This window comes from Bufo bufo, chromosome 8, assembly GCF_905171765.1.
Source record: "Bufo bufo chromosome 8, aBufBuf1.1, whole genome shotgun sequence".
NCBI lineage: Eukaryota > Metazoa > Chordata > Amphibia > Anura > Bufonidae > Bufo > Bufo bufo.
Window position 1 is genome coordinate 80,900,208 of NC_053396.1, and position 24,478 is coordinate 80,924,685.

A 24,478-nucleotide genomic window follows, 5' to 3' on the forward strand; every position below is an offset into this window, starting at 1 on the left:
ACCTGTTTGTGTACTACTCACTGTAGTACACAAACAGGCAATGCATTACAATACAAATGTAAGTAATAATTGTAAGGGCGCATTCACAGACCATAGTGTTTTGTGGATCCGCAAAACACGGATGCCGGCCGCAATTTGCGGCGCCACGGATGCGGACAGCACACAGTGTGGTGTCTGCATCTTTTGCGGCCCCGTCGAAATGAATGGGTCTGCAGCCGTTCTGCAAAATTGAGGAACGAATGTGGACTAATTCATACGGCCATCTGAATGAGCCCTTACATGTAGGTGAACATTTAAGTTCAGGCTGTGGGATCACTGGTTGGGACCCCCTTGATACTGTTGTCCTCTGCCCACGTTCTGCAGCACAGCAATCTTCTTACATTAACATTAGCTGTGCCACTTCTGCCTGTGTAGCTTTCGCTCAGAATGTATTTATATTTTCTGTGACGCCAGTGAATGGATTTGCCTTTCACCTGATAATGACGTCTTGTGAACTTGGCTCGTTGGGCAAGCCGCAGTTGAGGTGTGCGATGGTGTAATTGGATTTGAGTGCTTGTTTGTGGCTAGGATGCGCTGCTCGCTGTGCTGCAGTAATTATTTCATATATGACCCAGCTCCGCGTCGTGCCGAGAGCGATTCTCATCTCAAAATCTATGTTAAGCACAGACCTTTTAGCGGTAATGACCAGAACCTCTGCTGTAAACAGGAGATAATGATCCTCGCTGCACTCCGGAGAACTCAAAACTGTAACCCCTTTCAGTCCTTGCAAATGTTTTTTTAATCATATTAGTGCACCCGTTTTTTTCTATCAGTTTTATTTCTTCTATTTTTGGTATTGAAATGGAAGTGACTCTCATTTAGACTGTATTACACTTGTGGAAAGGATGTAGCGGACCCCACAAGTGGTACAGTATTAACAATTCTGTAAAACCAAAGTTTATTACAATGTAGTCACAGGTAGGGAATGATGTGAGAGGAAATGTTCAATAAAATGATGTGAAATGCGTTGGTCCTGTGTATTGTAATGTAGTATGGCATCCAGTATTTGTGACTAGGAGTATGGGACAAGTAGTGTGTTTTCCTCGCCTCCTTTTTTCACTTGGTGCTTTAAAAGGGTAACCCTCTGAAATAGGTCATCAGTTTCTGATCGGTGGGGGTCCAACTCCTGGGACCTCTTCCAATCAGCTGTTTGAGAAGGTGCCACAGGCCTCTCGCACATCACCAAGCACAGAACGGTACATTGTATATAACGGTTCTGGGTGTTACCATTCCCCTTGTATTCCTACCAGTCAGTACTGATTAGGCAGAGTTAGGCCCCTAACTGGTAACCACGCAGTTCTCCATTTTTAAATTTCCAGGAGGAATAACAGAGTAACGACTTAATGCAGATTAAGAAGAAAAGATGCTGCAAAATAGTTGTTTCTCGCCCATTCCATTGGGGGACACAGACTATGGGTATAGCCTAGGCCACCACTAGGAGGAGACACTATTCAAATAAAGAAGAAAGCTCCTCCTCCACGGGCTATATCCCCAGGCTCCAACTGGAGGACCTCAGTTTTTGCTTAGTGTCGGATAAGGAGGTGATATTTCTGCTCCTGCAGGGTTGTCCCTGTAGACTTTCTACTCCTGTTTATTTTTTTTCTCAACAGAGGATGCAGGGCCGCATAGGGCTGCCCTGGTCTTTCAGTGGAGCGAGCGCCGGGGGTCAAAAAGTGACTTGGTCTCGGCGGTCCATGACACCTTTGATATCCAGGGGGATCCTCCTTCCACTAGTAGCCAGGAATTCCCCCTTTTCCATTCCAAGGCGGTTGCATTCCCCATCCATGGCGAATTCGCAAAAGTCCTTTCTAAGGCCTGGGAACACCCTAATCACCGTTTTTCTGCCACAAGACGCATGGATACTCTTTATCCATTTCCGGCAGAAAACGTGCAGCAGTGCCCCCCCCCCCCCCCCCCCTTCAAGGTCGACCCGCCGGTGGCCAGATTGGCTAAGAACACGGCCATACCGGTCTTGGACGGTTCCTCCCTACAGGACTCAGTTGACAGGCGTTTGAATTCTCTTTCCAAAGTCATCTTCACTCTGGCGGGCACAGGTCTGCGGCCCGCGTTCGCCTCGGCCTGGGTAGCCAGAGCGCTTTCGGTATGGTTGCAGCGCCACCATCAGGACCTCGCGGAGCAGGATGCTTCTGCGGACACCTTGAACTTTGTCCTCCAGATGTCTTGGGCGACGAAACTCCTCTGTGAAGCTTCCTTGGATGTTAGCACTCTCTTTGCGCCTGTTTCGGCCCTCTCGGTCACGCAGCGCAGGGAGGTCTGGCTGAAGGTTTGGGACGCTGACGCTTCCTCCAAGCGTTCCCTCACTAACCTCCCCTTTGCGGGTTCCAGGCTTTTTGGTGCTAAGCTGGATGAGATTATCTCGGACGCTACGGGAGGCAAGATCACCCACCTGCCCCAATCTAGATCTAAGCGCACCTTCAGAGCTTGGTCCTCTATTCCTAGGAACCAGTCCTTTCGTCGCTTCTCCTCCTCCAGGTCTGCGACGGCCCCCTATTCCGGTGGCTCTCAGGACTCCCGCAAGAAGCCTTCCTTTAAGCCCCAAACTTCCTGGCGCCCGCGGGCACAGTTCCAGGGGAGTTCAGCCTGCCCCGCGGGTCCCAAGCAGTCCTCCGCCTGAAGGGGCGCCCCCACCTCTTGCGGTGGGGGGCCGACTGCTCTCCTTTTAGCAGGTTTGGAGAGCTCACATCCAGGACGCCTGGGCCCTGGAAATTGTAACCTCCGGTTACAAAATAGAATTTGTTTCCAGACCTCCGGAACGTTTCTTCCCTTCTCGTGTTTCGGGGGACCCGGCCCGGGCCTCGGACCTTTTATCTTAGCGCCGCTCATGGCGCTTCTCCGTACCAGAGGCATATCTCTGTTGCCCTACCTGGACGACATACTGATAAAGGCTCCCTCTCTTTCCCAGGCCGAGGACAGGGTCCGAATCACTGTTCAGACTCTGGAACAGTTTGTCTGGCTGATCAACTTCCCGAAGTCCTCTTTTAAACCTTCCCAGAGGGTGACCTTCCTGGGGATGATTATGGACACCACGGCAGCCCGGGTATTCCTTCCGGATTCCAAGTCCTCTCGGATACAGGAGTCGGTGTCTCGCCTTCTTCGCTCCCGGTGTCTCTCCATCCGGGAGTGCATGCAGGTTCTGGGGCTGATGGTGGCCTCCTTTGAGGCCTTCCCCCAGTTCCACACTCTGCCTCTGCAGCAGGCGATCCTGTCCTTCTGGGACAGGACATCGCGGGGTCTGGACTCTCGGATCCACCTGCCTCTTCGAGTTCGCGCAGAACTCCCGTGGTGGCTGTCCTCTCAGAACCTGGCTTCAGGGAGGTCCTTCCTTCCAATCTCCTGGACGGTTGTCACCACCGACGCCTGTCTCCTGGGTTGGGGTGGCGTTCTCCGGGCGCGGACGGTTCATGGGGTTTGGTCAGCGGTGGATGCTTGCCTTCCGATCAACATACTGGAGCTCAGAGCAATTTTCTTCTCCCTTTCTCATTGGACTCCTCTCCTAGCGGGTCATCCGGTAAGGGTCCAGTCGGACAATGCCACAGCCGTGGCTTACATCAATCATCAGGGCGGGACCCGCAGCCGGATGGTGATGCAGGAGGTGGAAAGGATCCTCCAGTGTGCGGAGGCTCACGTTCCAGTACTGTCGGCAGTGTACATCCCAGGGGTCGACAACTGGATGGCAGACTTTCTCAGTCGCAACAAGGTGGATCCGGGAGAGTGGTCTCTGCATCCGGATGTATTCGAGGACGTGGACTTGATGGTGTCCAGGCTCAACAACAAGGTTCCCACATTCCTGGCCCGAGCTCGGGATCCGGAGGCGTACGGGGTGGACGCTCTGGTGGCTCCGTGGCAAGATTTTGCCCTCCTCTGTCTTTCCACCACTGCCTCTACTCCCAAAGGTTCTTTGCAGGGTCGCGGCAGAAGGGATTCCGACCATCCTCATCGCCCCGATTGGCCTCGCCGCGCCTGGTCTGCTGGTAGACGTTTCGTGGCTTTTTACTATCAGGGAGGACCTGCTGTCTCAAGGACCGCTCTTCCACCAGAATTGACAGTCGATTCGTTTAACGGTGTGGCTGTTGAGACCGCCATCCTGAAGAAGAGGGGCTTCTCGGACTCTGTCGTGAAGACCATGATCAAAGCCAGGAAACCAGCTTCCTCCCGTATATACTATCATACCTGGAAGGCCTTTCTTGCCTTTTGTGAGAAGCTAGGCGTTTTTCCCCTTCGTTTCTCCGTTCCGGTGGTCCTCTCCTTTCTCCTGTCGGGCCTTGAGATGGGAATGTCCCTGAGCTCCCTGAGGGGGCAGGTTTCGGCTCTAGCCATTTTCTTTCAGCGGTCCCTGACTCTGCTCGGTCCTGTGCGGACCTTCCTGCAGGTGGTGGCGCATTCGGTTCCTCCGTATGTTCCTCCCCTGCCCCCCTGGGATCTCAATCTGGTTCTGTCTTCCCTCCAGACGGCTCCCTTTGAGCCTCTGAGGGAGGTTTCCTTGAGTCTTCTCACCTGGAAGGTGGTCTTTTTGGTGGCCATCACCTCTATCAGGATGGTGTCGGAGCTGGCCGCTCTTTCCTCTAGGGAGCCCTTTTTGGTCTTCCAAAGGGATAAGGTGGTGCTGCGTCCGGTCCCTTCTTTTTTGCCCAAGGTGGTCTCTGCCTTCCACCTTAATGAGGACATAGTCCTGCCCTCTTTTTGCCCCTCCCCGGCGAACCCCAAGGAGCACGCTCTCCATTCCCTAGACGTTGTCCGTGCTTTGCGGGTGTACCTTTCGGTTACTGCCACCTTCCGCAGTTCGGACTCCCTTTTCGTGGGGTCGCAAGGGTCTGGCAGCCTCCAAGGTAACTGTGGCTCGGTGGATTAGGACGGCTATTGCCATGGCCTATCGTTCCCGTGGCAGAGTTCCCCCAGTTGGGGTTACTGCACACTCCACCTGGGCTAGGCGTGATCGAGCCTCTGCATCGCAACTTTGTAAGGCGGCCACCTGGTCGTCCTTACATACCTTTACAAAGTTTTACCAACTGCACTCTTTGGCATCGGCTGATGCTGCTCTTGGGCGCAAGGTATTGCAGGCTGTGGTTCCTGTTTGACCGTTGGACGTTTCCCTCTGGAGGTGCTGATCTTTTTCCCACCCCATGGACTGCTCTGGGATGTCCCATGGTCTGTTTTCCCCCAATGGAATGGGCGAGAAAAGGAGATTTTTACTTGCCTGTAAAATCTTTTTTTTGTCTTTTCCATTGGGGGACACCGCTCCCACCCATTCTTGTCTGTTGCAGGAGGGGTTGGTTCAATTATGTTGGGACCTTATGGTTAACAGTTCGATGGCGGTATTCCTTTGTTCTGGTTTTCTTTTGCAAATTTGTTTGGTCTCCTTCTCCTATTGCTTTTGCACGCACTGAGGTCCTCCTGTTGGAGCCTGGGGATATAGCCCGTGGAGGAGGAGCTTTCTTCTTTATTTGCACAGTGTCTCCTCCTAGTAGTGGCCTAGGCTATACCCATGGTCTGTGTCCCCCAATGGAAAAGACGAGAAAAAGATTTTACAGATGAGTTTCACAAAAAATCTCCTTTTCCTGAAGAATAAAAGCACATGTCAATAGAGGTGACAGGTCTTTTAATACTGCTGATTTCACCCCCCCCCCCCCCCCCCCCCCGTTACAACTTTTAGCTGGTAATGTTTCTGTACTTTATGTATGTATGTATGTATGTATGTATTTATCCTCCTCTGCTCTTCTGTTTCAGACTGCCAGCTAGAAAAACTTCCCATGAGACCTCGGGACCGAGCGAGAGTTATTGATGCAGCAAAACATGCTCACAAGTTCTGTAACACAGAGGAGGAGGAAGCGGTCTATCTGCGCAGGTGTGTCCCCTGGGCCTCATTCTCTGCGCTGCAGTCATTTAGGTTATGTGCATTTTCTGTCGCCATCCACGGCAGTTTTTGTGCCCTTCCCTATTTTGTGCTGTGTAAACGGCTTGTGTCTCAGAGCAGAAAACCATCTGATCGTCTTTTTTTTTCTTCGCCATGACATGTGTACCAGAGTAGAAGCGATTACTGCCAGGCGGTGTGACTGACATATCTAACATCAGACAAATGCCATAATGACGTGAGGAAATATGGAAATGACTCGGGAGCCCTAACATGGTACCATTATTTTCACACACAGTCCTGTTGGCAGTGGACAGTGGGATGGCTCTTGTCATTTTGTGTCATCCAGTTCCCTCAGTTCTGTTCAATTGAATGCATGCTCCAACCTACGAGCTTCTTTCCACAGATATTGCTGTTCTCTGCAACATAAGGGGTTTACCACACAAGTGAAAAAATAAAATATATATAAATTATATATATATATTTTAACTATAGTAATGCAAAAAACTTTGCTTTGCTCTCCAGTGTACTTTTTACCATGTTTAGCTTCTTTACTTACCTCTTTGCAGCTCTAGTCTCTTCCCATTCTGTGGGTGGGCAGCAGCTTGTCCCATGTGACCATCAAGCACCTGCATACACCTACATGTTGAGAGGGGAGAAAGTCACTGCCAGACTCCTGACAGCGGCTTATCGCCCTGAAAAATGAAGGATCTAGGTGCCAATATTCACTTCTCTCCTCTGATATCTGGAGAGTCTTGAGCTCCCCACACACATTAGACTGTTGACTGAACCAGATGTTCTCTGCAGGTTCGGCTGACATTGTGCTAATGTGTAGGGGGACCTTTAGTCCCATTCTCTTAAAACTGGCTGAGCTACAATACCAGGTATAGCACATGGGTGAGAGCTGCACAGTGGTACAAGCCTTTTTGGCCACGTCTGTAGACCTACTGTGAAAGTTAGGTCCACACAATAAAAAAAAAAGCTCCAGCAATAGAGGATCCCTCAATTTTAACAACCTATATGTGACTGTTCTATGTCATTTGTAATATATAAAATGGGTGTGTGGATTACTGAATATGATTTTTCTTCTGGCTATTTATAAAAAACGTTCTTTCCAGCGCCCTGTGGAGGAAAGATCTTTAGGTAATACTTATAAGTACCTTACTCTGCCAATGCCAGAGTCCCTGCTCATCTGCCACTGTATGTGTGCGCTTCTTTTCCTGTTCAGCTGCAATTACTACTATGACCCATCTGGTTGGGACCCGGGCGGAAGAGCCCTCAGCCTGTGTGAGCGCAGTGGGAATAGCAGCTTCGGCAGAGCAAGGGACTGGTAATTGTTAGCCTAAAGATCTTCTTTCCACAAGTCATTAGATAGAACAGTTTTATTAATAGCTCACAGAATCCTTTTAAAGTCACTCCATGTATTCTACTTCCTGTCCTGGCTCTTTAACCTTTAGCAGGACAGAAAGGCTTGATTGTCTCATGCGGACCATTCACTGTGGCCAAAGAGAGTTCCCCTTTAGTGACTCAATAAGAGTTTCCCAAATTACACTAATCAATGTAGCGCTCTTCTGTGGGCATCTTTACTTTGGTCTATCAAGAGAACCATTGGGCTCTCATACTGTTACACTGTTACATTCTACAACTACTGTTATCATGAGAATTACCCTTCAGATAACCTCTTTCCCTCACAGCTGCAGTATAATTACCTATCTATATGGGACATCTCATCATTTGTGGTAACTGCTACAGTGTTTTGTATTTCCAATGGCATAGTACTGCTGAAATGAAAAAGAAATCCCCCTGTCCCTTTTAAGATTGTTTTTAGAGTTATCTATACAAATATATTATTACATAGGAGTTGTCTTATGATTGTGTGTAGTCTTTCTGGCATAGTTATTTTTCAGTTTTTTTAGATCTGGTCTCTAGGGAATTAGCCCTTGGCAGACACTGGCATCTGTATTTCTGCTCTACATGGGATCTGCTTGAATGAGCGGTGTGCTAATTCCTATTAGTCGCAGTAGGAGGTATAATTGAGCTGCTCTTCCTTGGCAGTGTACGTCCTCCCGTCATTTATTTATCAGCCGATTGCCCTTGATTACTAAAGCCAATTTCCTCTCTGCTTCAAGTGAACGCAGATCAAAGAAAACTTCAGCAAGACTGACACAAATAGCAGTGTAGAAATGTGGCATATGTATGGACGAGCTTCTTAATCTCCCTCGGGCTAGACGCCAATTATGAGACCCTGCTTCATGACACACACACAAATGATTCCGAATTATGTAGATTAAATTAGATTACCATTGATCTAATTGGTGTTATTTACAGCATCTTTGTGTTACTTTGTCAGCTCATCATCGTGCAGACGGAGAAAACCGTAGCCGCCTCTAAATGGCTCATTGATCTGTGTGTAGGCTTCTTACACATGAGAGGAGTTGGCTGATTTTGGCTGACCAACGTTCGAAAATGTAACTTGTACAGTCATTCATGATGGCGTGTTTTATCTGCCAGGTTGAAAAATGTCGACCATGGTTTGGTGAACAAAGTGTTTGGGTGAATTTAGACAATTATGCCAATCATTTGCCACTTTGCTAAATGTAAAATGCGGAAGGCACACGGCCGGTATCCGTGTTTTGCGGACCGTAAAACACATACAGCAGTCTGAGCCTTTAAAGAGGAGCTGTAACCTCCCCTGATGTGTCTGTTTTAACAACTGCTTATACCCTGTGTAATAACAATTCTGGAGCATTTATTCTTATGGCTCTATGATGTGCCAATCCTTTATTATTCCTGCTAGAAGTTATGAATGGATTACTAGCGGTTTGCAATGAAGGGATGGGCCCCATATATCCACAGGACCCCAATAACTGTGACAGCTGCTGTTCGGAAACTAAAGATGATACAAAATCTCTGAAAACATATTTTGTTCAATGCAATCTATAAAAAAGTCTCTTTGGGCGGATGGGAGCACAGTCTATATAAACTCATGGAGGAACAGACACATTAGATTGTGTTCGAAACGCGTAAATCTGGGGGGGAGTGGGAAGGAGTGCCACGGTGTTTGTATATGACAAGTTTGGTGGAATAAAGACCGGGACCGGAAAACCTTTACTACGAGTGCTGGAGCTTTCTTTCTCTACATAACATAAAAAAAGCTTGCTAGTACCTAGAAACAGGCAGCAGTCCCTTTGTTTCAGCAATAGGTGTTTTCTACTTTGGAAAATCCAGTTTATTTGGCATGCCAATGAGCCAGTATGGTGCCCAGAGGGGCGTCACTCTTGCAGGAAGGAGCCCAGGCATGCCTCCTGCCAGTGCCCAAGCTCACCCTCATGCTGGGGGCAGAGTTATGGCTTGAATGTGATGTAGGAGGGGTGAGTGGACACATTGTGGCAGGAGTCGTGCCAGGGCTCTTTCCTGCAAGGGTGACCCCCTCTGGGTACCTTACTGGCTCATTTGCATACCAAATAAACTGGATTTTCGGCAAGCATCCAACTGGAAATGAGGAGCTCCATCCTGCGATAGTTGACAGATCTTCCTCTATCTGTGGCATATGCCATTCCCTTAACATTTCCAGGTAGGATTGGTCAGTGTAGTAGTTCTGTACTAATCAGCCGGGTAGTCTTTTTAGGACTATGCTCGTACACTGCTCAAATCCTGGTTACTGTCTCTTCTGACGTCTTTGGGCGGTCCAGACTTTATTCATGACATAAACCGTCAGTAGTTTCGAATCGTTTCATCCAATGCGAAATTCAATTTCTATGTAGAGCGCATTTACCTAATTTATTCATAAAATTTCTTTCACAACAGACCCTGTTCTTGTAAATTTCAACATGCAAAAAGCTTTGTAATGTCACCATCTTAAACCTGACCCTTTTTGGACAGGACAGGTTTACCCTAACCTTTACACAAAGGAGCAGTTTTATGAAAACGGTCCAAAAGAAAACTGATTTCTTTTCTTTCTTTTTTTTTTTTTCTTCCTGTAGCAGCCAACCACAGCACAGCTTTCATTTTTCAAGAGCAGAATGTGTGGCCTTTTACTGTTGCATGGTCTTTTTGAATCACCCTGTATGAAGGCTGTGTACATATCTGCTTTATGGTGTATAAACCACAAACCGTGCCAGGTCTTCTGCACGACTGACACTGACCTCCGTCCATCGGGCCCCATAGACATCCATTGGGCCCTGTCAGGCTCGGCCAAGGTGTCAGCTGTTTTGATATATGTAATTGGATGTCTGAGTGAGGCCAATGAAGATGTGAACACAGCCTATCGTTAGAAATAATTCTGTATATGTTTAATATAAAAGTATTGTTTTAATATTTTTTGCTTTCTTGCAGACCCGATGGCATTGAGCGTCAGTATCGGAAAAAATGCAGCAAGTAAGCAGTTCATAAGATGTGTTTATGCAGTTTTATAGACACATTGTAAAGTCCTTCTTGTTTCCATGTCAGGGCAGTAAAATGCAGTCTGTTCCTAGAGGATGAGATGAGCCAGAAGTTTCTTTCAGCAGCTTTTCCCCACTCCCCGTTCAGGATACATGCATTCACGGCCTGTTGGGCATGTGTATGACAAGGTCTGGAGAGATCAGTCCAAGAGCTATCTAATGTGTGGGGATGGCCTAAGAAGGCAAATTCTTCATGCAGTAGTGACTAATATGAAAGCCGCTTACTACCAGTTTTAGGGAGACCTTGAGAAGTAGACTGGAAATATTACTCTATTCTGTGAGAATATTATGTGGTTACAATTAAGGATGAGCGAACCAGTTTGGACTAAACTTTGCTATTTTTTTTTTGGATGGCAGACGAATATTTTCTGGTTCGATTCAGACGAATTCGCTAAAATGGCACTTGGCTCCATTATATTGCACATGTCGGCGGTAAAAAAGCACTACGGAGGAAGTGGGGTCAGATGTGACCCTGAGAGGAAGTGGGGTCAGAGGGCTTGCAGACAGCTTGGATGAGCCAATCGGTGCTGCAGCAGGCAGGGAGGTGCCCTAGCAGAACATCATTCTGTGCTGGGCTGTGATTGGGTCTTAGTGCCTTCAGAAAAGCCATCTTAGAGATCATGCACACGAACGTATTTTCTTTCCGTGTCTGTTCCGTTTTATCGTGGACCTTATACGGAACCATTCATTTCAAAAGGTCCGCAAAAAATATGGAATTTACTCTATTTCCATTCCGCAAAAAAATAGAACATGTCCTATTATTGTCTGCATTACGGACAAGGATAGTACTGTTCTATTAGGGGCCAGCTGTTCCTTTCCACAAAATACAGAATGCACACGGACATCATCCATATTTTTTGTGGATCCGTTTTTTTACACACCGCAAAATACATATGGTCGTGTGCATGAGCCCTTAGGGAGTCAGGGACAGTGAAAAATCAATCAAGGCACAGCCAGCCTCCACTTCTCTCTTCTCACTCCCTGGCTGACAGATTCCCTTCTTGTGCCTATTCTACACACACTTTTAGTTATTTATTTTTTTGGCTGGGGGAATTTGGAATAAACGAGAACTGTACAACATGTGTTCTACCATCAATCTAGCATAGCATATAGAATACTAGCGAGAACTCTGTCACGTCATCTCACATTTATTTATTTTAGTATACATCAGTGATTCAGAACGAAATATTAGGGCTCAATCCATTTATTATCTCTTCCAAAAATTATTTTGTATTTTTTTGGGAGGGGAGGGTGTCATTGATTGTAATTAATCCAGCATGTAGGTGATCAGTACAGCAATACACAGGCTAGGGCAACAATTTACCTGTGAGTGTTAATGTGATATTATTTTATACCCACACAGTTGGAACGTTATTTTTGGGGGGATTGTTCAATTTAATGAAACCAGCATATATTATGTGATTACTACAATATACAGGGTAGCGCACAAAAGTATCTGTGAGTCATAACAATTTTAGGCCTAAATAAGTTTCCCTTTATTTCTGTCTTCATACATTTCCGATCATTTTTTATTTATTTTTTTGGGTGGGGGTTGATTATTTTCAAACTATCATATATATCTAATTACTACAGCAATACCCAGGGTAGTGCATGATATTATTGGAGATGCCTAAAAAAGTCAGGGCTACGGAAGGGTTCCAAACAAAAGACCTAGAGCTAGAATGTAGGTAGTAGCAGCACCAACTATCCAGCCAAAAGTAGTAGTAGTAGTAGTAGTAGTAGTCAGCACAAGATGAATGAGAGGGCTGTATGAGCCCAGCATTACATATAGTAATTAGAAGAAGATGCTGGGAGCTGGAAATAACTTTCTATGATGAGGACGGGGGCTTCTTCAGGGTCCTTTACAGTACAGGAGAAAAAGAAAATGGAGCCACACTCACCTGATGTCCAGAGTAGCTCATCCTGGTACAGATAGAGAGCAATAGATGACTTGTAGTACCGAACTGTACTGATAAAGGAGATACTAGACAGGTGTACAGGTGACTTGATGTTTTTCCTGGTGTACATTTTATGTTTCAGTTCTGTGGTGTTGACTAGTACTGAAAACGTCTTCATTTCCTTTACTATTGTGCTCATCCACAGGTGCAGCCTTCCTCTGTTTTACCAGCACCAGAAAAAGAATGCCCCTGCAACTTTCATCTTCAATGGTGCCCTGGTCAAGTTTGGACAAGGTTTTGGCAAAACCAACATCTATACCCAAAAACCTGATCCACCTAAAAAGGTACATTATCTATACCAGTGATGGCCAAACTGTAACCCAAAACCCATATATTTATCACAAATTACCAACACTGCAATTTAACCTGAATCCTACAGTCCGATATAGTATATCTTTCATGTACTTTATCATTTAGCTATAATAGCCTGCCTACATTCAGTTCATAGTGTGCCCTGCAATGATGAATGGCAGGAAAAGTCTAGGGCATATTGGTACGCCGTAGACTTTTTCCAAGCTGTGGATGCCCACAGAGAGGGTTCTGAGTGCTGCCTCTGGCACCCGTGCCATAGGTTCGCCACCACTAAGCTATACTATTAAGACAGCTAATGTCTCGAGTTAAAATTGATGGTTGTTGTAGCTATAAAGTTCAGCTGGGGTGGAGATACTATGTTTTTTCAGAACATCGTCTTGTATAAGGCAGAGATGACATTAAAGGGGTTTTCCCATCTCAGACAATGGGGGTATATCGCTAGGATATGCCCCCATTGTCTGATAGGTGCGGGTCCCACCGCTGGGACCCGCACCTACGCCTCCATTCATTTCTTTGGGGCCGCCAAAAATAGCCGAGCTCTGGCTCTGCTATTGCTGTCTGCCCCATAGAAATGAATGGGAGTATGGGCCGCGCATGCGGGAAATCTGGGGTCCTCCAGCCACAGCGCTCCCCGCTTCGTTCTCGTTGTAGGTGCGGGTCCCTATGAGACAATGGGGGCATATCCTAGCGATATGCCCTCATTGTCTGAGATGGGAATACCCCTTTAAGTGGTCAATGTTCTGTTCCTTCCCTGAGGCATTGAGCGAACACGGCGGCAGTACTGCATTTAGGCAACGTTCAAGGACAATTTCCTGTTATGGTCAGATGTGGTGCTAAATCTCTAGGCAAGCTTTACATCCAATAATATATTATTTTAAGTTTCTTTCATTAATAAAAATTAATTTTCTTTGTTAGGTTATGATGACGAAACGCACCAAAGATATGGGCAAATTCAGCTCTGTTACTGTATCCACTATTGATGAAGAAGAGGAGGAGATAGAGGCGGTAGGTGAAACCACTTACAATGGTGTTAGCTATTTCCCTTCTGTCTTCAGGTTGTCTTTAAACTCAAGTCACCTGTGCATTGGTTCTTCTAATTTATTCTAATCTTGCAGAGAGAGGTGGCAGATTCCTATGCCCAAAATGCAAAAGTGATTGAGAAGCAATTGGAGAGAAAAGGCATGAGTAAGAGAAGACTGCAGGAGCTGGTATGTATGATTGGTATAAGCCTCTCTGCCTTCCATGTGCTCCTTACAGTAACACAATGAACAAGGGTGGATAAAACAGGTTACAGTTTAAGCATATGATGTGCCCAATATGACCGTCTGTTTCTCCTTTGCAACCCCTTTACTACTTGGTGGTTAGAGGTGCAATGGATGTTGTTTTACTTTTTGACGCTATGATTTCTTTTCTTTTTTTTTTTGGTATTTTTTTTTTTACTCATGGCAGCAGAGTTCATAGATCTAAAGTCTGGTATTGCGTCCTAAATATGTACATAAAATTCCAGTGGACGTAAATTAGCTTAAGGCTTTTTTTTATATATATATATATATATATATATATATAAATAAATATAAATAAGCTCCGTCTCCGGGGCGCTCTGATTGGATGCGCTCGCAGCCAGGGAGAAGATAACCGCGCCCAGGAGAGATACAACTCCACGCCTAGTGTAACCGAGTCGCCTCATTAGCATATGAGGCGCCAAAAGATACGGGGACCACAGCAGACAAACGGGGGGTTCTTTAGAAAAAAAAAAAAAGTGCCAAGACATCAGTGGGGGCCGCACTATAAGGTAGGATAATAATTAGATTAAAGCTATCCAGGTGAAAGGTCTTCTTTAAATAGCAGGAAAGCTATTTTTCTGGTGCTATCTCCGTGATGGAGCTATCTCAAGTCCCCTTTATTGATGGTTTACTTTAACTTGTACATATAAAACTGTACGTTTTATGTCAGGGAATAGGTTATTGATTTTTCATTTTCATTTTTATTTTTTTGTATTGTGTGTGACATCCACAGTTTGGGTAGCAACTGTTTGTCCTATTTTACTCTAGAAGCCAAACTCTATCCCCAATAGGGCATGTAGACGACGTATGAACCAGAACAAATACCTAGGGGGAGATTTATCAAGATTGGCGCTTTCTGCGCCTGCCTTGATAACCTCTTTGCAGCCTGAGGATGCAACTAATTTATGACTAGGAGCACGCCTCGTCTTAAATTAGGCACATCCTTCTACAGTCCATGTGCCTGACCAGAAGTCTACGACAGCTCAGAGCTGCTGTAGACTTCTGACTTAATTTACACCAGAAAACTGGCATAACGGAAGATACATTTGCAGTCGCTGGCCACGCCACTATTTAGAAAACTTGGGTGGACGGAGAAAAAGGGAAAATGCCAAAATGTTTTTAAAAGTCACACCTACGACTTTAACGCCACTTTTCAGGCGCACTGGGAATGATAAATCTCCCCCATAATCTCCTAATGTGTCTTTGTTTTTTTTGTTGTTTCATAAGATATCACAATTGCAGAACATGAAGAAAATACAATAGAAAATCAGGGCATTGTTCTCTCAGGCTGCAGCCATGTCTTCTTCACTCTGATGCTAGTGCACATGAGCTAGGAAGTTTAGGAAGACGGGGCTGGGATTGGTCTGGATAATTTTGGTCTACACAGGGAGTGCGGCCATGGAAAGTTTGGTAATGTATGGAGGTATGCTGGAAACTACATATATAGTATGTAGTCACTGTTGTCTCTATTATAAGTATGGATATACTGCAGACAGAATGTGGCCTCCATTACATTTTGCAGAAGTTGTTGCCCATATTTCCTAGACTGCTGAATTCCAAATTTGCATAGTTATGTAGTGATAAATCCTTCATATAGTAGACCAACTTGCCTTTCAGAATTGTGGAACGACTGTCTAGCTGCATTGGTGACAATACATTCTAGTACGGTATTAGAACAAAGTTTTATGCGAATCGACTTCTGATGTTTCATCCAAAGTCAATTCGCTCATCCCTAGTGACAACTGATAATATTGCTCTGTTGTCATATAATACGTTTGGCGGACGAGGTTATGGAGCGGGTCCCTCCGCCTAAGCTCCCCACGTTTGGCGGACTTAGTAGCGGCTGTCCGTGACACCTGTAATCTCCAAGGGGATTCTCCTCTACGCGGGAGTTCCCCCCTTTTTGTTTTCCATCCAAGAAGCCATAGGTTGCCGCGTTTTTTCCTACCCATGAGGAATTTCCGCGGTCATACCCAGAACCTGGGACAGGATCATCCTTTTACAACTGAGCAGTGTGGAGGGCTGGTCTTCTCCCCTAGGGTGGATCCTCCAGTGTCCAGGATCACGGCCTTCCCTGTCCTTACCGGCTCCTCTCTGCAGGATGTTCTGGACAGGCGCCTAGATTCTCTCTCAAGAGCCATTTATCTCTGGCAGGCACGTTAGGCCAGTGTTCTCCCCAAGTGTGGTTGCAGAGCCACCACCTGAACCTGGCGGAACATGATGCGTCTACTGACACACCGGATTTGGTTCTCCAGGTGTCTCAGTCTTCCAAATTCATTTGCGAGGCTTCCATTGATTCCCTATTTACCCGCATTGCAGCCCCCTCGGTCATTCTGCACAGAGAGGTCGGGTTGATAGTGTGGGACGCTGACGCTTCTCCAAGTGTCCCCTTACTAACCTCCCCTTTGAGGGTTCCAGGTTATTTAGGGCTCAGCTGGACGAGTTCTTCTCTACCGCTATCTGGGGGCAAGAACTCTCACATTCCACACCTACGTCCTAACGTCCCTTTCGAACCGGGTCCTCCGGTTCCAGTACCAGTCCTTTTGCTGCCCCGCCGCTGGGGGGGCTACAGGACTCCTGCAGGAACCCCCCCCCCCCCCCCCCCCCCCCCCCCCTTCAAGCCCCAGCCGTCATGGTGTCCAAGGGCGCAGTCGGCCTCCCTGCTACTTCCACAGGTTTGGAGGGCTCATGTTCAGGACGCCGGGGCTCTACGAATTGTAACGTCGGGTTACAAGATAGTTTACATCCAGCGTTCCGGGGGATCCGTTCCGCGCCTCGGATTTCTGGATGGCAGTTTCTTCCCTTCTGGACCAGGGGGATTATTACCCCGGTTTCTTCAGAGGAACAGGGCACGGGTTTTTTTTTCAGACCTGTTCATCGTTCCAAGGAAGGAGGGGTCGGTGCGTCCGACCCTGGATCCGAAGCTGCTCAAATTTTTTCCTCCGGATAAAGAGCTTTCGATTCGTATCCCTCCGCTCCGTTATTGTTTAGCTTCTTCAGGGTAATTCCTCGCATCCGTAGACTTCCAGGACGCCTGTCCGCATGGCCCGATCGCAGAATCTCACAACGATTCCTGCGCTTGCCATGGGTGGCCGACTCTATGTATTTTTGTCGCCCTCCCTTTCGGGTTAGCGACTGCCCCTAGGGTCTTTACCATGATCCTAGCGCCTTTCATGGCTCTTCTTCGCACCAAGGACATTTCTTGGCAGCCTTACCTGGAACAGCGTTCGGATCACTGTTCAAATGAAACAGCTCGGATGGTTGATCGACTTGCACGATCCTTCTCCTCCCGTCCCTGAAGCTCTCCTTCTGGGGATATTTTTGGATGCCTTGACCGAGAGATTTTTTCTTTCAGACTACTAGGTCTTCTGGATCCAAATGGCGGTGTTGATCCTTCTGCGCTCCCCGTGTCTCTCCTTTCGGGAGTACCTGCGGGTCCTGGGTCTTGTGGTGGCCTCTTCCGAGGCCGTACCATATGTCCAGTTTTTTCTCACACTCTGTCGCCGCGACAGGAGATCTTTCCCTCTGGGACGAGACCTCTCGTGGTCTGTACGCTTACATCTGCAGGTGGCGCGTTCTGTTTTTTTCTACAGGTTCAGGAAGCTCTTTTTTTGTGGGCTCCCTATGAACCTGACAGCGGCAAGATCGTTACTCCCGTTCTTTTCCTGGACCACTGATGCCTGCCTCTGGCTGGGGCGGCGTTCTCCGGTCCCACACGATCCTGGGGGTTTGGTCGGCGACGGAATCGTTTCCCTATCAACATCCTTGAGCTGAGGGTGAATTACTTCAGCCATCAAGGTGGGACCACAGCCGGACAGTGTGGTCAGCGGTATTCCTTCCGGGAATAGGCATCTGGGCTGCGGACTTTCTAAGGCTACTTTCACACCTGCGTTAGGTGCGGATCCGTCTGGTATCTGCACAGACGGATCCGCACCTATAATGCAAACGCTTAGATCCGTTCAGAACGGATCCGTTTGCATTACCATGAACAAAAAATAAATAAAAATTTGTTCATGATAATGCAAACGGATCCGTTTTGACTTTACATTGAAAGTCAATGGGGGACGGATCCGTTTGAAAATTGAGCCATACTGTGCCAACTTCAAACGGATCCGTCCCCATTGACTTACATTGTAAGTCTGAACGGCTCCGTTTGCCTCCGCACGGCCAGGCGGACACCCGAACGCTGCAAGCTGCGTTCAGGGGTCCGCCTGCTGAGCGGAGGACAAACGGTGCCAAACTGATGCATTCTGAGCGGATCCGCATCCACTCAGAATGCATTAGGGCTGGACGGCCGCTTGTGAGAGCCTTCAAACGGAACTCACAAGTGGAGCCCCGAACGCTAGTGTGAAAGTAGCCTAAGTCGAAGCAAGGTGGATCCAGGCGAGGGTCTCTGCATCCGGGTGTCTGCGATGACGTGCGTGGCAGGTGGGGCCGTCCGGATGTGGATCTGATGTCGTCATAGATTCAACAACAAGCTCCCAGGTCTCCAGCTCGCGCCCGAGGTCCGAAGGCGTATGGGGTGGACGCGCTGGTGTCTTCATGACAAGTCTTCAGCCTCCTCTGTCTTCCTTCCGCTTCTCTTCTGTCGAGGGGTCTACGCAAGATTGCGGTGGATGGGATTCCGACCGTCCTCATCACCCCAGATTGGCCTAACCGTGCATGGTTCTCAGACGTGGCTCGGAAGCTGGCGGATGCCCCATGGCTTCTTCCCGTCAGGGAGGTTCTACTGTCTCGGGGTCCTCTCTTCCTCCGGATTCTACGGTCTCTTCGTTTAACGGCGTGGCTGTTGAAACCGCCATCCTGAAGAAGAGGGGATTCTCTGATTCGGTGGTTAGAATCATGATCAGGGGAAGCCGGCTTCCTCCCGGATTACTATCGTACCTAGTAGGCCTTCATGACTTTTTGTGAGAACTCAGGGTTTTCTCCCCTTCGCTTTTCTATCCCGATGGTGCTGTCTTTTCTTCAGTCCGGACTTGAGTTGGGACTGTCGCTGAGTTCCCTGAAAGGTCAGGTTTCGGCGCTGCCTTCCTTTTTCAAGGGTCCCTTGCTCTTATGGGTCCTGTGAAGGTTTTTCTTCAGAGGGTGGCACATTCGGTTCCCGTATGTTCCCCTTTTGCCTCCTTGAGATCTAAATTTGGTCCTGCGCGCTCTGCAGACAGCCCCCTTCAAACCTCTGAGAGAGGTCTCCCTGACCTTTCTCACCTGGAGAGTGGTCTTCCTTGTGGCCACATCTCCCATCAGACGGGTGTCGGAGCTGGCCGCTCTTTCCCGCCAGGAGCCCCTTTCTGGTTTTTCTCCAGGATACGGTTGTGTTCCATCCAAGGGTTCCCTCCTTTTTGCCCAAGGTGGTCTCTTCTTTCCACCTTTAGCAAGGATCTTGTCCTGCCCTCCTTTTGCCCTTCTCCGGCAAACTCCAAGGAACGCGCTCTACACTCCCTGGCTGTCGTCCGGGCCTTGGAAGTGTATCTCACGGCTACCGCTTACATCCGCAGTTCTGATTCCTCCTTGTGGTTCCCGAGGGACCTCGTAGGGGTCTGGCGGCCTCCAAGGTCTGCTCTGCTGTTATCACGCTCGTGGTAGGGTTCCCCCGGCTCGGATTGCCGCTCACGCCACTAGGGTGGTGGAGGCTTCCTGGGCGAGGCGCAATCGTGCCTCTGCGTCTCAGCTGCGTAAGGCGGCCACCTGGTCGTCCTTACGTTCCTTTACGAAGTTTTATCAGCTGCATCCATGGCTTCGGCTGATTCTGTCTTTGGCCGCAGGGTTTTACAGGCTGTGGTTCCTGTTTGACAGTTGGACGTTCCTCCTGGATGTTTTTTCCCACCCCATGGACTGCTTTAGGACGTCCCATGGTCTGTGTCCTCCAATTGAAAAAAGTACGAGAAAAGGAGATTTTTTGTGAAACTCACCTGTAAAATCTTTTTCTCGACTTTTCCATTGGGGGACACAGCTCCCACCCATTCTGCCTGTTGCAGTTCAGTTTGTTTTTTGTTGGACCTTTTTAGGCTTGGTCCGATGGCTTCCGTTATTTTTTCTTCTCTCCTTCTCCTACTGCTTTGCAACGCCTGAGCTTCTCCTGGTGCAGTCGGGGGGTATAGCCCGAGGAGGAGGAGCTCTTTTGTATTTGCATAGTGTCCCTCCTACTAATACATCTAAGCTATACCCATGGTCTGTGTCCCCCAATGGAAAAGTCGAGAAAAAGATTTTACAGGTGAGTTTCACAAAAAATCTCCTTTTCTAAAGACCAGAAAAGGAAGTTCACTACTAGGCATATCTGCAGTCATGACTTTTTGATCACTGTTGCTAAATTCTTTGGGGGGCCAAGATGACAAAAAAAATGGTGAATAACATGTTCATTTTTTTTTTCTCCCCATTACAATGTTCTCCACACAGGAAATTATTTTTAATATATATTTTAATAGTTCAGACATTTTCAGATGTGGTGATATCTAATGTTTATTTTTTTTTTTATTATTTATATATTTAAATTAGGGAAAAGGGGAGTTATTTAAACTTTTAATTTTTTTTTATAATTATTTTTTTTTAACTTTTTATGTATTAACTTAAAGATCATGTCAGAGGTCACAAAGTACCTTCACTTAAAGGAGATTCTTATTGTGCCATATTTGGACAACTTCCTGATGGCTTCACCCTCAGAAGGAGTTCTACGATCACAAAAATGCTTTACCACCTTGGGGTGGATTATAAATGTAAAAAAAAATCAGACCTGTCTCCAGATCAAAGAAGGCCTTTTCTGGGGGTACTCCTAGACTCTTGTCTGTTAATATCTTTTTTACCTCTAGAAAAAACGGAACCGTCTAATTCAGAAAATCTCTCGGTTCTGCAGCCAAAAGGTTTTCCTCCATAAGGAATATCATTACCATCCTAGGTCTTTTGCCTGCAACAATCCTGTCGGTCAGATGGGCTCAAAGTCGCACGAGGATCCTTCAGGCCTTCCTCCTATCTTCCTGGGACGGTACCAATTCCACTCTAGAAAAACGTGTTCTCATTCTCAAATCCGTAAAAGAATCTTTCATGTGGTGGAGAATAGAAAATAACTTGCAGACAGGGGTCTATTGGCGCCAAGAAAAACAGATGATCGTGACCACAGATGCCAGCAGTTCAGGATGGGGTGGTCACTCAGAAGGGAAAGTAGTTCAGGGCAAATGGGGAAAAGATATGTTAGATTCTTCGTCCAATCTGAAAGAACTCTCAGCTATCTACAAAGTCATTGTCTCCCTTCACACACCCTCATCTCCAAAGCATGTAAAAGTGTTGTTGAACAATAACACGACAGCCTACTTGAACAAACAGGGAGGGACCAGAAGCCGTTCCCTAGGGGCAGTGTCTCGAAAAAAAATTCTTTGGGCGGAAAAGAATCTTATATCCTTAACAGCAGTTCATGTGAAGGGAGAGAACAACCTAATAGGAGACTTCCTCAGCTGCCAGACTTTGAAGGAAGGAGAGTGGTCCCTGAATTATCAAATATTTCAGCAGATCTGGAAAAAATGGAAAGTCCCGGATCTAGATCTATTTGCCGCAAAGGACAACAGGCAGACCAGAAAATGTTGCTCCCTCTCCCGACAGGACCAGCCGTTATGGGTAGATGCACTTTCCCAACCATGGCCGAAGACTCTTCTTTATGCTTTCCCCTCCTTCAGTTTGATTCCAAGAGCTCTAATAAAGGTGGAGGAAAAAGGGACTCTGGTAATATTCATTGCTCCATTTTGGCCAAGAAGGTCTTGGTTCCCCTTCTGCTCAGGCTGTCTGCAAGGATATTCTGGACTGTTCCATCAACCCTGGACCTTCTCCATCAGGGTCCGGTATTTCATCCCAAAATAAACCAACTCAACCTGACGGCCTGGAGGCTGAACGCCTAGCTTTAAAATGAAAAGGTTTATCTGATGCTGCAATTTCCCACGATGATGTTGAGTTGAAAGCCTAGAATTTATTTAAGATCCTGGAACCTCTTTTTGTCCTTTTCAGATAATCACCTTTCTCCAGACATTTCCACAAATTTTTAGTTTTTTGCAGGCAGACTCCCCACTAATTAAGCGTTTTTTGAAGGGGGCTATGAGAAGTTTTCCCATTTTCCGTTCCATCATTCCACCATGGGACCTGAACTTGGTCCTCTCAGTCCTGATGGAACCTCCGTTTGAACCAGTTGAACAGATTTCTCTAAAACTTCTCATCTACAAAACGTTTTTTCTTGTAGTCATAACGACTGCTAGGAGGGTTGGAGAAATCCAAGCTTTCTCTTACAAACCTCCATATCTTATGATTCTGGGCGACTGCATAATCCTCAGCCACTGCCCTTCCTTTCTTCCTAAGGTAGTTTCCAGGTTTTATTGTGAGCAGGAAGTTTTGTTACCTTCTTTCTGCCCGTCTCTGAATACAAATATAGAGAGAGGAAATTCCACAACCTGGATGTTAGGAGTGTGTTATCTTACCTGAACACCACCAATAACTTCAGACTTTCATATCACCTCTTCCTCCAATATCAGGGTCCTAACAACGGTTAGGCAGCCAGCAAATCTTCTATAGCAAGATGGATCAGAGATACGATTGCCTTTGCCTATGTTCAGAAAAATCTTCATCCTCCTACCGGAATAAGAGCTCACTCGACTAGGGCTGTGTCATCCTCCTGGGTGGAGTCTACTTCGGTAGACCAGATTTTCAGGGCAGCTACGTGGGCATGCCCTATGACTTTTTTTCAATCATTTCAAACTCGATATTCTCAAAAACCAGGACTTGTCTTTTGGTCACATTCTTTCTGCTATGGTCCCTCCCTAGAGCTGATTACTCTGTTAATCCTCCTGTAAGTGCCGTTGTGGAGGTGCCGGAAAAGTGTTAATTACTCTTACCGGTAATTGTTTTTTCCAATAGCCTCCACAACTGCACTGGTGTTTTTCCCTCCCTTTTTATTTTCTTTTTCAAATGATATAATTTGTTTAATATATGTTTTGTCCTTGCATCACTTCCGTGTCCTCTCTTATTGACTGAATAGGTAAGGGGAGGAGGCCTTTTTAAATCATGTACTTCTGCGTTTTCCTGTCCTGGGGGCGGGGACACCCTCCTGTGAGTGCCGTTGTAGAGGCTATTGGAAAAACCAATTACCAGTAAGAGTAATTAACCCTTGTCTAACTCAAAGGCATCCTTTTTATGAACCAGCACACAGTTTATATTCCAGGTGAGGCCATACCAACGCTTTGTATAGTGATAATATTATATTTCTGTCCCACGAGTCCATACCAAAATTCTGTTGGCCTTAGAGACAGATGATTGGCATTGCATGCTGTTATTTAGTCTATGATTTACTAATAAACTCAGATCCTTGTACATGTACATTTGCTTGGCTGTTCTCAGAACTCCTATAGAAATGAATAGAGCATGCTGGGAGTCGTAGTTTTACCACAGCTGGAGTGCCGGAGGTTAGCCATCACTGCCCTAGAACATATTCTGCATGAAAATAGTTCGCCCCCAGGTGCATAACTAACACATTTATATTGAACCTCATTTGACAAGTGGAGGCTCAAACAGTAATTTAAGTCAGCTTGTAACTTATTAACATCTTCATAGACTCTACCGTATTACAAAGTTTGGTGTCATCTGCAAAAATAGAAACTGCACCATTAATCCCATCCTTTATGTCATTAATGAATAAGTTAAATAATAGCGGACCCAGCGCAGAACCTTGGGGTACACTGCTTATAACCGGGGACCATTCAGAGTAGTAATCATTGACCACAACTCTTTGGGTACGATCTTAAAGCCAATTTTCATACCAATTACAAATTATATTTTCTAAACCAATAGACCTCAGTTTACCCAATAGGTGTCCGAGCGGAACAGTGTTGGACGCCTTTACAAAGTCCAAAAACACAATATCGACAGCCTTCCCTCTGTCCAGGCTTCTGCTCACCTCCTCATACAAACAAATCAGGTTAGCCTGACAGCTTCTGTTCTTAGTAAAACAATGTTGACTATCGCTTATTATATAATTGACAGTTACGTCAATCCTGTATCTTGTCCCATAGTAGGCCCTCAGACATGAATGTTAAGCTTACTGGTCTAAAATTACCCGGTGAAGACCTAGCACAATTTTTGAAAATGGGCACACATTCTCCTTGCGCCAGATTCTTGGTACAATGTCATTACAGAATCTGTAAATATTATTATGTTAATAGTTTATTTTTATCAATTAACAAAATACAAAGTGACTGAACAAAAGATAAATCTAATCAATATTTGGTGTGACCACCCTTTGCCTTCAAAACAGCATCAATTCGTCTAGGTACTCTTTGCAGGACCTTGGCAGAGAAGTTGTGTCAAACTTCTTGGTGAACTAACTAATAGAGTTGCACTGGGTATCGAAGTTTCGATACCCAATCGATACTTTTAGACTCGGATCGATACGAAACCTAGTATCTGTTAGAGAACATGGCACGCGCCGCTCTCAGAGCGTGCCATGTTCTCCTCAGCAGCACAGTGGAGAAGGAGGCAGTCCCCCTCTCCCCCCTGTGCCGCTGTCACCAATGGGAGTTTAGTCCTGCGGAGGAGGGGAGGGACTGTGCC

At 46.6% G+C, this 24,478-nt stretch overlaps 1 protein-coding gene across 1 annotated transcript in view; it reads left to right on the forward strand.

The window, feature by feature from the left end:
- The window catches only part of STEEP1 (STING1 ER exit protein 1), a 67,155-nt gene that overhangs the window by 25,426 nt on the left and 17,251 nt on the right, over positions 1-24,478 (forward strand). Inside the window, exons 2-6 of the mRNA XM_040405759.1 lie at positions 5,785-5,902; positions 10,244-10,285; positions 12,454-12,592; positions 13,536-13,625; positions 13,736-13,828. Coding sequence (XP_040261693.1) covers positions 5,785-5,902; positions 10,244-10,285; positions 12,454-12,592; positions 13,536-13,625; positions 13,736-13,828 — 482 coding nt within the window. The remainder of the gene's footprint in view (positions 1-5,784; positions 5,903-10,243; positions 10,286-12,453; positions 12,593-13,535; positions 13,626-13,735; positions 13,829-24,478) is intronic.